Here is a 13,019-nt window from a genome sequence, read left to right on the forward strand (position 1 = left end):
AACTGGAAACAAAAGTGCCAGTTTGAAACCTTGCATATATTATCCCGCACTCGTGCGCTAATTTATTTCATTTGATTGATTACATAGATAGAATTGAAATAAAACACATTAGTGGTTTAAGGAAAGTGATGCTCCTTATTTTTGATGTATAAACTAAGATAAGTGGCTTTTCGTGCGACACGACTGTATAATTATTTATAGCGAGGCAAGTTTTGCGTCGAGAACCCAAGTTGCGACTCCCTAGGGGATCTTGAGGCACGCTCCCCCAGACAATATTGAAATTTAGTATATACAATACAGGTGAATAGTGTTTCTCGAGTGTGCTGATTGGCTAGCTCGGACGTTATTAGCCAAGTACTATTCACCTCCGAGCAGCCGAAGAAAAACAAAATGGCTCCCGTTTCGCTACCGAGCAGCCGAAGAGAGACAAGATGGCTTCCGTTTCGCCACGGTCACCAAAAAGGAAATTATTTCGATAAACGAGGCAGCTGGTACAAAGAGTAGAAAAATGGCAACAAAATTTGGTTGACGGCATTAAATGGTAAGATATTTCATCTTTCCAACCTCATATTCTAAGGCGAAAAGTCAAAGTTACCGTAAATTATCTAGCATTATAAATATAAAAGATGAAACATCTAATGATTTGCAGCATTGCTTGAAGACGAGAGAAAACACCCATTGAAGAAATGACACCCAGGCAGTTAAACAAGTTCCTCCAGAGCTTCTAGTTATCCGCAGGAAATCGAGACGGGAATTTTATATCATAAGAAATCTCTTACCACGAATGAGCATCGCACGGCGAGATTTTCACCAGCTTAATTTCCGACCGTATGTCGGTATAATTATTGTCAGAAAGCTAAAAGAAAGTATTTTTTTGGTCCACAAGTAATTCAGCTTGTGTGGTATATACTAAAACAATTATTCACCTCGGTGTTGGTGAAAGTGGTGGGCATTTACCTCGCATTCATCACTATTCACCTTCCCTTCGGTGAATAATTAACTTCAGATGCTCCTCTTTTTAGCATTTCTTCGTAGATATTTCCTCAGCAATTCAATCTCTCTCAAGCGTAAATTGCTAGCCTTTTTTTGTTTATAGGTATCTAAACATTACATAGTACACTCGCTCCTAGACCGTGCTATCTTTGAACCAAATATTACACTTAGCCTACTTCCTTCCTGCTCCCTCGGTTGTTACGACTTAGGGATATGTGGGAGGAGCACCAATGAATCATTGTTACCTCTTGTTCTGTATGTTTTGCGTCAATGGTTCGCATTCCACTTAGGCCGTTTAAGATATCGAATGCGTGATATTTCTTACAGCATTTCTTGTTCTGATCAAGCTGTTTAGTGATAGGATCTCAATCATTGTTTGTACCATGTACTAGTAGGCTTTATCTTGCAATTTTTGTACTGCTGGTCCCGCATATATTAGTTCTCGTTGTAAGATGTTATGGCTCTATGTCTCTTTGTTCGGCCTTTTAGCCGGTTGTAGAGCTGTGCAACAAATAAAACACGTTCGGCTGAAGTCTGTTTAGGGTACGGCTGTGTTCAGTTGCCATCGCCTTGCGACTCCACTTCGTTTGTGTTTTGGGAGATCAGTCACGGTTAATTCATCCTTTTTCTCTTCGCCAGTCTTCCGACTGTGTTTTGAATATGCCATTATTTGAAAAGAAAAGAACAATGTTATCCTCTCTAGTACAATAGATCTCATTAGTTGCCGGGAACAGCTTTGTGACTTGCTCTTAACAAAATGCCGTATTTCGCGTGGCATATTGAGCCTAGTCGCAAAACAAACAGAACAGGAGGTCAAATTCAAAATGAAGAGAAAGCGAAAGGCGCCACGAAAGTCATAATTCACAATAAAGAAATGACGTTTGATATTTTAATTTGAAACAAGCGACCCCGGTTAAATGCAGTACAGGGCTCTACTTGAATCCTCCAGTTCATAGTAAGCTCGCTATTTACACAAGAGAAGCTGAGTTGGTCCCGAATGACGGAAAGATTTAGCGGCGAACATGGAGTACGAGTTATGGAGGCCCTTCCACATTCATTTAACCAGAACTTAAGACTATTGCTTCAGATGTATGACAACGGAAAGTACAACTTTAACAGAGCTGAACCGGTTCGGATTTCTGCGCACACACCATTCGACATTGTTTGCCCCCGCATTGCCCATCGTAAATTATCCCGCATACATGCGTCGATGTTCATCGAGTACTGAAAGAAACGAATACTTCAGTTTGAACTTGAACTGTATGACACGAAGTCTCTCCGCTTTTCTCGGCTTTGTTTGATCGGGTCCTGTTCGATCGAGTTTAAAAAGTGTTTGCATTTAATATCTTTGACGTTTTTGATGAATATAAATAAAATTTATTTGGTTAATCACAGGAGTAAGTAGCAAGGCTAACAGCCGGGGGGATTCGTTAAGGAGTTACGAAGTGTTAGAGTTGAAGACAAGGATAGTTAAACTATATATATTATTAATCGCGTTGAGTTTGTCAGGAAGATAAGTGTCGCCTGAAAACGACAATGGGACGGGATCGTGGAACACTGCAATTATAAGTGAACGGCTAACTGTAAAGCGGTGATAGACCATACCTGTTTATTGGCGCGTTCGTTTTTGGCAGCAACATTTGAACGCTTTCTTTCATTTTCTGCAACCTAAATAAAAAATGTTTTAGTTTTAAGTTAACGTTTTATGGAAGTAAAAATGTTTGAGATGTGAGCACACTTTCAACGCCAAATTTAAACAGAAAAATAGCCCAAATTTTGATATCAGTGCACGAAATATTTTTCTTGATCAAATAAGCCTCTCAATTTTCAAGTTATCAGTAGTCTCTAACTTTGCCTCGTAAGAATCAAAATATGAACGGGATAATTGGTAACTGATATTTAGGACTTGTTGCTGTATTGTAGACGTTGTTACTCCACTTATACGTTGCTGTTACAGGAAAACACGCTGCAATTAGGCCGATTATTTAAGCGAAGTTTAGACAGCGTTTATGAAAGTCGTCGTCTAACCCATGTTTCAACCATGAATATCGATTATTTAAACGTTGTTTCTCCATAACTGTGTTTAGACCGCGTCTAAACATCGACAAAGGAACAACAGGAAATTAGACCTGCTCACGGGTAGGTTTAACCACTGCTTAACAGCAATTTCATGATCGGCCATTTTGAAATGGACGGACTACTGCGCTACAAACAGTTAAGAAAGTACTGACACTGGAGTTTCAGCTACCTCCCACTCCAGCATCCTTGCATCTTTATCATGTCCCGTTTGGATTTTGGGAGTTGAATTTGTTCAGAATTTCTTTCCAAAGCTTTGCTCTCTTCGTCATTGATTTTCTTTGGTGCTTTTATTTTTCACATCTGGAAATGCTCTTCCCAATTATATTCCGCCAATAAAAGTTTTTCTTCTTCGCTAGAGTTGAGGTTTACCTTGGTGTAAGAGCCTGACGGGTTTTTCCTTGTGTCGTAGGTTATTGTTTTCCTTCCCTGTCAGTATTGTTTCGACGTTTTTGTTTCCTTTGTTTTACAAAAGCTGTGAGTTTTATAGGTTCTTAAACCGAGGGAAAGCCTAAAATTGGTTGTTCGACCGGATTTAGGAGCCATATTCAGTCAAACAGAGAATATCAAAATGTGCATACAAATAATTCAACAGCCGGACAATGTATTCCTTTGTGAGGACGTTGTTTAGCCATTGACTGGAAAAAAAACACAGTTCAGTCGCGTTTTAAAAATGTATTTTAAACATCGTTTAACCGTGGTCTATCGAGACAACGTCTAAACCGCGAATTAGCCGTAAACAAGGGCCAACTTAAATTTCGTTTAAATAATCGGAGTTTTGAAAATAAAAAGATATACAAACAGCATTATCTGAACTTTTAGGGGGGAGACTGAGCAGTGTAGCATTAAGCTTGCGCATTTTTGTGGGGGAAAGTAAACGCATAATGTATATCATTTATGTGCGGCTCAACTTAAGCGGCAACTGCAAACAATGTAAAAACAATGACTAAGAGAGTCCTACATGTGTTTGAATATATTTTGGCTTTAATTTTCTTTGAATATTTTATATTTAACCAGTTTAAAAGGAACAACTCGTACTCTGTTCCAGGGCATTTTGGAAACAAAAATACGAAAACTTGAAAAAACACGAGCCTAACATTTTTCAAGTTTCAATCCATTCCGAAATACTCTGTCTCTGGCCAGAGGCACTACTCGACAGTGTTATTGCAGTGGGGTGATAATTTACAACAAAACTAGACAACTATTTGTTTTTGTTTTTGTTGTCAGACCGACATTTTTGGGTTTTGAAATGACACCAAATTTTCGTGATACTTTCCCTTTAAGCTGGCGCACTTTTCTTGGGGAACGTAAACGCATAATATATAGCATTTATCTGAGGCCCAATTTGAGCAGCAGCTGCAAATGATTGTAAAAACAATGACTAAGATAGTCCTGCACGTGTTTGAATATACTTCGTCTTAAATGTTTCTTTGAATATTTTATATTAAACCAATTCAATGCATATGTTTAGTAAACACAGACTAAAGGATTTTATTTTTTGTGCATGGTGGTATAAGAAAATAGTTCGAGAGAAAACTTAGTTGTAAACAGAAAATAAACGTGTTGCTTCGAAACCTTGCCTATCATGCCGTTCTCGTGCGCTTAATTTATTTCATTTATTTGATTACATAGATAGAATGGAAGTAAAACATTTTAGTGGTTTAAAAGAAGTGGTACTCCCTACATTTTTCAAAATGAAAAAATAAATAAGTGCTTTGTTTGTAGTGGAAATGCTCGACTAGTTTAGAGGCACTCCACTCAGAAATAACGGGAAACAAATAATCAAATTAAACATATAACAGGTTAAAAATTCCAATTCGCAAGAGGCAAACCAGCTGGCTATAATTGGTAATTGATATTTAGGACGTGTTGCTTTATGACAGACGATGTTGTTTCTTCACTTATACCTACGCTGTTGTTACAATGAAAAGAAGCTGCAATGAGTTTTTTTTGTGGGGAGAGAGGGGAAGAGACTGAGCATTTTAGTGGGAGAAATGAAGCATTAAGCTGGCGCACTTTTGTTGGGGAAAGTAAAGACATGATGCATATGATTTATGTCCCAACTTGAGCAGCAGCTGATAATACTTTAAGAACAATGAGTAAGATAGTTCTGCACGTGTTTGAATATATTTTACCTATCAGGCCGTTCTCGTGCGCTTAATTTATTTCATTTGATTAATTACATAGATAGAATAGAAATAAAACATTTTACTGGTTTAAGGGAAGTGATAATTATTTCTTACTTTTTACAAAATTAAAAAAAAAATCAAATGCTTTGTATGTAGTGGAAATGCTCGACTAGTTTACAGGCGCCACGCTTAGAAAAAACGGGAAACAAATAATCAAATTAAACATACAACAGGTTAAAAATTCCAACTGGCAAGACTCAAACCAGCTGGCTATAATTAGTAATTGATATTTAAGACGTGTTGCTCTATGGTACACGATGTTGTTTCTCCACTTATACGCTGTTGTTACAATGAAAAGAAGCTGCAATGAGTTTTTCTGTGGGGAGAGAGGGAAAGAGACTGAGCATTTTAGTGGGAGAAATGAAGCATTAAGCTGGCGCACTTTTGTTGGGCAAAGTAAACACATAATGTATAGGATTTATGTTCCAACTTGAGCAGCAGCTGCAAATACTGTAAAAACAATGACTTAGATAGTCCTGCACGTGTTAGAATATATTTTGTCTTTACTTTTTCTTTAAATATTTTATATTTAACCAGTTCAGTGCATATGCTTAGTAAGCACAGACTACAGGATTTTTTTCTTTGTACATGGCACTATGAGAAAATAGTTTGAGAATAAAGTTAGTTGTAAACAGAGAATAAACGTGTTGCTTCGAAAACGTTGCCTATCATGCCGCTCTCGTGTGCTTAATTTATTTCATTTGATTGCTTACATAGATAGAATAGATAGATAGAAAAATAGTCCATCTCAAACAGATCGCACAATAACTTTCTCTTAAAAAGACTCTGTCCAGTACTGTTATTTCGAATTTCTGAGCCAAGGTGAAACATTGGTAATTTCTTCTTGTTTCCATTAAAGTTCCCTTACATGTTTATGTCACCATTTAAGTTGCCTCATGTTAGGGTGTTTTTCTTTATCAGATGAATACGGTACAATCTATTAATTTTACATCATAAGACTTGTTTTCATGATCAGTCGGCCAAAGTCGACCAAGGTTAGTCTTTTCCACTGATCCATTAAAAGATAACAGTGTGATGCGCCCTAATTGTGCGTGCAAATATTTTAAAAATAATGACTAAGATAGTCCTGCACGTGTTTGAATATACAGTACTTCGTCTTAAATGTTTCTTTGAATATTTTATATTAAACCAATTCAATGCATATGTTTAGTAAACACAGACTAAAAGATTTTATTTTTTGTGCATGGTGGTATGAGAAAATAGTTCGAGAGAAAAGTTACTTGTAAACAGAAAATAAACGTGTTGCTTCGAAACCTTGCCTATCATGCCGTTCTCGTGCGCTTAATTTATTTCATTTATTTGATTACATAGATAGAATGGAAGTAAAACATTTTACTGGTTTAAGGGGAGTGATACTCCCTACATTTTTCAAAATGAAAAAATAAATAAGTGCTTTGTTTGTAGTGGAAATGCTCGACTAGTTTAGAGGCACTCCACTCAGAAATAACGGGAAACAAATAATCAAATTAAACATATAACAGGTTAAAAATTCCAATTCGCAAGAGGCAAACAAGCTGGCTATAATTGGTAATTGATATTTAAGACGTGTTGCTCTATGGTACACGATGTTGTTTCTCCACTTATACGCTGTTGTTACAATGAAAAGAAGCTGCAATGAGTTTTTTTGTGGGGAGAGAGGGAAAGAGACTGAGCATTTTAGTGGGAGAAATGAAGCATTAAGCTGGCGCACTTTTGTTGGGCAAAGTAAACACATAATGCATATGATTTATGTTCCAACTTGAGCAGCAGCTGCAAATACTTTAAAAACAATGAGTAAGATAGTCCTGCACGTGTTTGAATATATTTTGTCTATCAGGCCGTTCTCGTGCGCTTAATTTATTTCATTAGATTAATTACATAGATAGAATAGAAATAAAACATTTTACTGGTTTAAGGGAAGTGATATTTCTTACTTTTTACAAAATTAAAAAAAAATCAAATGGTTTGTATGTAGTGGAAATGCTCGACTAGTTTACAGGCGCTACGCTTAGAAATAACGGGAAACAAATAATCAAATTAAACATACAACAGGTTAAAAATTCCAACTGGCAAGACACAAACCAGCTGGCTATAATTGGTAATTGATATTTAAGACGTGTTGCTCTATGGTACACGATGTTGTTTCTCCACTTATACGCTGTTGTTACAATGAAAAGAAGCTGCAATGAGTTTTTTTGTGGGGAGAGAGGGAAGGAGACTGAGCATTTTAGTGGGAGAAATGAAGCATTAAGCTGGCGCACTTTTGTTGGGAAAATTAAAGACATAATGCATATGATTTATGTCCCAACTTGAGCAGCAGCTGCAAATACTGTAAAAACAATGACTAAGATAGTCCTGCACGTGTTAGAATATATTTTGTCTTTAATTTTTCTTTAACTATTTTATATTTAACCAGTTCAGTGCATATGCTTAGTAAGCACAGACTACAGGATTTTTTTCTTTGTACATGGCACTATGAGAAAATAGTTTGAGAATAAAGTTAGTTGTAAACAGAGAATAAACGTGTTGCTTCGAAAACGTTGCCTATCATGCCGCTCTCGTGTGCTTAATTTATTTCATTTGATTGCTTACATAGATAGAATAGATAGATAGAAAAATAGTCCATCTCAAACAGATCGCACAATAACTTTCTCTTAAAAAGACTCTGTCCAGTACTGTTATTTCGAATTTCTGAGCCAAGGTGAAACATTGGTAATTTCTTCTTGTTTCCATTAAAGTTCCCTTACATGTTTATGTCACCATTTAAGTTGCCTCATGTTAGGGTGTTTTTCTTTATCAGATGAATACGGTACAATCTATTAATTTTACATCATAAGACTTGTTTTCATGATCAGTCGGCCAAAGTCGACCAAGGTTAGTCTTTTCCACTGATCCATTAAAAGATAACAGTGTGATGCGCCCTAATTGTGCGTGCAAGAAGCACATAAAAGGAAGTGGATGAAAGAGGAGTGAGTTGTAAGGAGAGTTGGAGCAGAAGAACTACGTTGCAGCCCGATCTGAAGTAAAACAGAAAGAACATTATCTACCGTCCAGAAAGGTAAGCGCTTTTTAGTGACTGGCGGATGATTTGGCAGTGATCTCTTGTATTCTCGCTCAGGCGTGCGAGATAGGGAAGAGCGTTTATCTCCTCAATATCATGCAGGATCATCTTTCTTGGAAGATTTAGAAGATTTATGTGGTTTATTTTGTAGTAATAATTTAAAAATCCCAAGGACCCTTTTTAATTGTCATCAATGGCAGCCGAGAAGTATTGCACTGAAATTGTTCATAAATGCTTTTGGGTGTAGATGGCCAATTAGTCATTGTAAAAGTTTCTTCATTCTTTCTGGTCGTGGGAAGAAAGTATAACAGCATTCAATGCGATTCTCGGAGAAACCAAGGGCGTGGACGTTAACGTGGCCTCTCTCAGTAAACGTTTCCGCGAGACGAACTCTTAGTCTTTGTCCCAGTACACCTCTTATGCTCTCACCTTCAACAATATTTTGGGGCGAACAATAACAATTTCAACAACTAAGTTGTATCTATTTTGCTCCAGGAAAAAAGGAGTCAACGATTCGCTCGCCCAAAAAGCAACTCTAAAATTGTAATTAATTGTTTAGCTTCGAGAGATTTCCAACGTCCTTTTTACTACTGATTTCTACTGTTAAAGTACTCAGGAAAACGGATGTAAAATGCTCTTCCTTTTGCCAAACTACTTTGATTCGCTTAATGAAGTTTAAAATTGGAAATGCGACAGAGACTGGATTGTTCTTTTCTTAGCACATTGGGTCAATTTCCAACTCTTGGTCACTCATGGTAAGATACATTGAATACATCAACGCATGTCCAGCCTACATCTAGCTTAGCTAAAGAACGTAATAAAGCATTGTGAATTTCAGGAAAAAAAATTAAGTGAAATGTCTTTAACTAAGATAATTGCCAACGAAGAATAGCATCATTGCGTTTAAACTTTATTTTAAACTCTGACAGAAAGATCCAAATATAAACAGAGTTATTCAATTAGAAAAAGGCTCTGTGTACAGAGCGTTTGGGGCCTATGCATTTTTAAAACGGCTAATAGTATCGATGTTGTGATTCATTCAGTTAGTCACTCTAACTGACCAAAAATTAGTGTTCTCTATGTTCTTTCAAAGCTTCATTGCTGGCGTTGCCTTTGTTCTCAGAGTAACCCTTGTTATTAAATTTGTGCAGCTCTCATTAAATGTTATTGTTATCGCCCATTAGGAAGCTTATTTTAGTATTAGGTTTTTCTTTTTAGTGTAATTTTAATTTAAATGCACTGCTCGAGAGAAGAGAACATTTTATGAATCGATACGTGTTGAAATAAAGTTCATGTATGCACTCTTTCAGGTTTACGAAAAAAAAACTCCTTAAAAGCTTCAACAGATTAACTTTCATGACACCAGAGGGCCTCTTCTCACTCAAAAACAAACAGCGGGAACCAGCTACTTCTTTCTTAAAAAGCACCTTTCTGGATTTTTCGAGCAACTTGTAGGCAACTTTTTGAGAAATTTTGAGCAACTATTTGATAAATGAAGCTAGCAAGAACAACTTGTGCACAACCTTACTCCTCAATACTGTTCTATCTACAGGAGTGAAGCATGTACCTGTTCATTGCTTTTGTTTTGTTTGGCCTCCTCTGCACCGTGGGTGTCAAGGCGGACTGTAGTGCTTACCGGGAAGGAGGTTAGTCATTTTAGTTGTTTTTGTGTGTGTCAGGAATGAAGACATAATAAAAATACCCAGTCTGTATGTTTGAAAGAAACGTCGGCTTCTGAAAGCAATATATAAGTTAATTTTCATAGCAAGAAGAGTCAGTGTATTGGTTCTCAGAATGACTGTGGTTATTGGCTATTGTAATCATTCTTTTAATATGTCTGCTCTAGTTAAAGGGGAAGTATCATGAGGTTTTTGGTATCTTTTGCTAAAATGATGACCTTCAACCAGCTGCCGCATAATTCTAGAATGACAAGAGGAAAGAAATCAACTCAGTTCTTGAAAGGAACAACTCGTGATCTGTTCTTGCGCATTTTGGAAACAAAAACGCGAGAACTTGAAAAACGTTAGCCCATCATTTTCAAGTTTCTCTGGCCAAAGACACCAATCGACAGTTTTATTGCACTGAGGTGATAATTTATAACAAACCTGACAATTATTCTTTGTTTCTGCTGACAGACAAACATTTTTGGGTTTTGAAATGGTAGCAAATTTGCGTGATACTTCCTTTTTGAGCTGTGACAGTCAGTACATACATGTGCATGTAAGGTACTGTGTATTGTGAGGGCTAAAAATGTTGATTTAATTGTTTGGCATAGAAATGAGAACCCTGGTTTTCGCTTGTTGTCCCCCAGTACATATGCTAACGAAAAATTGCATCAAACAAGGTACAAATAGTATGATATCAAAGCAGTCGCGCCGGAATAGCTAACAAATCTTTTAAACAACCACCATACAGAAAGGAAAGGAGAAATTTAATCAAATTAGTCGAGAATACTCGTCACGTGGTATTTGATGGCATCTCTCTGCCTTTCATTTCCAGTTGAGCCAGAAATCCCAAAGTTCATTGGTCAATTCAGCTTTACGGAACCAATAGGCTCCTTTCGAAATATTAAAATTCGATTTGATATCGAGGTCCAGAGGACACAAACAAGAAAAATGAATAAACATGTTAAATCATTCCCTTTGTTTGTGATCTCTTAGCCTCGCTATCAGACTGAATTTTGATAAATCGAAAAGACCCTATTGACCCGCTAGTCAGCCATAAAAAAGAAATTAAAATTCCAGCGTCAAAAATCAAGTGCACTCAAGTAGCAGTTCAAGTAACGATGTTTTGTTGTTGTCCTTACTTTATTCCTGTAAAGATTACGCCTTGAAATTCCCGAACAAAGGGAAAACAGATTACACCACCCCGACTACCAGCGTACCCGACCTGACTAAATTCACCTTATGTTTTTGGATGAAGTCAACCGACCAACAACAGGGATCGCCGTTCAGCTACTGTACACCTAGTGCACACGGTGGAAACGAACTGCTTATTTTTAACTATGGGTCATTTTCTATAAACATCAATGACGTCGAAAGGTGGGATAGCACAAATAATTATATAGAACCGAAATATGGAACAGAAATCATAAAAAAGCACCACTTTTACAACTTGCCTCTTACTCATTTTGTATATTCATGGTTTTCTTTCCCAGCGCAATTTACATTCTAGAAGTAATTTAGTTCCATGGCTTTTTAAGTTCGTTATAAAAGACTTATTTACAGAAGTTAACCGATTTCCTTTAGAAAACAGAGCAACTAGCTACTAGCGATAATGTGAATTGTTATATTGTTATGTTATTTAAGGAATACTGAAGACACATTAGCTCTTCCCCGCACAGATTACCCTTAGAATTACTGCAAGTGACTTGAGCGATTCTAGGACTAAATTCAGTTGCCACAGTTTTAAGTCAATTTTAAGGAAAGTTTTAAACATGGCTTCCAAGAAAAACACCTTTATATTTTTAATTTTATTCTTTATAATTGTAGTTAGGTAGATAGATAGTTAGTTTATAATAATAAGATGATGAAAATACCGTGTATAAATAAAGTTATCCTATCCTATCCTGTTTTGCTCTGTTTGCTTTTGTTTTAACTGCGACAGGAAGACAAATGTGGCAGCAAATGATGGCGGGTGGCATCAGATCTGTGTTACTTGGAAAAACAGCGATGGGTCTTTCCAGTTATACAAAGATGCAGTGCCGGGGTTCACCGGCACAGACTTCCAAACGGGATACACCATCAAAGGGGGTGGAACACTGATGGTTGGGCAAGAGCAAGACATATGTGGGGACGATTTTGACGCCAGCCAGTCTGTGCAGGGGTCCATAGCGAACCTCAACCTGTGGTCCTGTGTTCTCCCAGCTGAAGCAATCTCGGAAATGTATCAGTCATGCTATCGTGGGGAAGGAGACGTGCTTAAGTGGTCCGACTTCAAACACAATGTCCAAGGAGACACGGAGGTTGTCGTCCCAAATCCCTGCATTTCTTGAACGGAGTGGGCGATTTGCAACAAGCAACCTGCGTTCAAAGTTTATGGCCAGAACGAACTATGAATAAACGGAACATTAAAAATAGTGGGTTAAAAAACTGGGTACCTAAATGATAAAGTTATGCTAAATGTAATCGTGGCCAGAACGCAGGTGTAATAATTCAAATAAAAGTTAAAAGCATCAAGTGCGTCGCGTTTCTTCAATATCATCATACATAGGGTGGCATAAGAACACTTGTGGGCTCTCATTGCCGATTTAAGAGCGCCTTTTTTTCATGACCGAGTGAGTGGTGGCACAGGGTTCAAAAATTGACTACCCTCATATTTTGCTCAGACATACTCTATGATGAGTTAATAAACGTGGTGTATTTCTTATGTTCAGCTCTGCTTTTGTTTTCCAGAAAATTACCAATAACTGTAACGGGCGCCGACCGTCATAAAATGGCGGAAATTAGTGCGCCGAGTAACAACACAAGAACTTCGCTCGTGTAAAGAGCAAAAGGAAGCACAGTTTTTTCAAATTGGTATATTTGTGTAAGAGACATTGGCAAATGATTCAAGTCTAAAACCAGGATTGTTTACTTAACAGGGAATACACGGCACGAGTTTGAAAATCACCAATATTTAATTGTTTAAAAATCTCATTTTGGAGCAGTTTTTCAATAAACATTTTTCCCATGCGGTATAACTCAGAAGCGCTTGAGATT

General features: G+C 37.2%; 1 protein-coding gene across 2 annotated transcripts; it reads left to right on the top strand.

The window, feature by feature from the left end:
• Positions 1-488: 488 nt before the first annotated feature.
• Positions 489-12,497, top strand: LOC146453672 (neuronal pentraxin-1-like). 2 transcript variants are annotated; one of them, XM_085096338.1, is made up of 5 exons: positions 489-541; positions 8,169-8,316; positions 9,872-9,965; positions 11,141-11,360; positions 11,926-12,497. In XM_085096338.1, the coding sequence occupies exons 3-5, from the start codon at positions 9,881-9,883 to the stop codon at positions 12,311-12,313; spliced, it is 693 nt and encodes a 230-aa protein (XP_084952464.1). In that variant the 5' UTR covers positions 489-541; positions 8,169-8,316; positions 9,872-9,880; the 3' UTR covers positions 12,314-12,497. The 2 variants fall into 2 exon arrangements, with proteins under 2 accessions (XP_084952464.1, XP_084952463.1); XM_085096337.1 differs by lacking the exon at positions 489-541 and having other exon boundaries at positions 8,162-8,316.
• The last annotated feature ends 522 nt before the right edge of the window (positions 12,498-13,019 follow it).

Source organism: Pavona decussata, unplaced genomic scaffold (assembly GCF_977016875.1).
Source record: "Pavona decussata unplaced genomic scaffold, jaPavDecu1.1 SCAFFOLD_324, whole genome shotgun sequence".
NCBI classification, from domain to species: domain Eukaryota; kingdom Metazoa; phylum Cnidaria; class Anthozoa; order Scleractinia; family Agariciidae; genus Pavona; species Pavona decussata.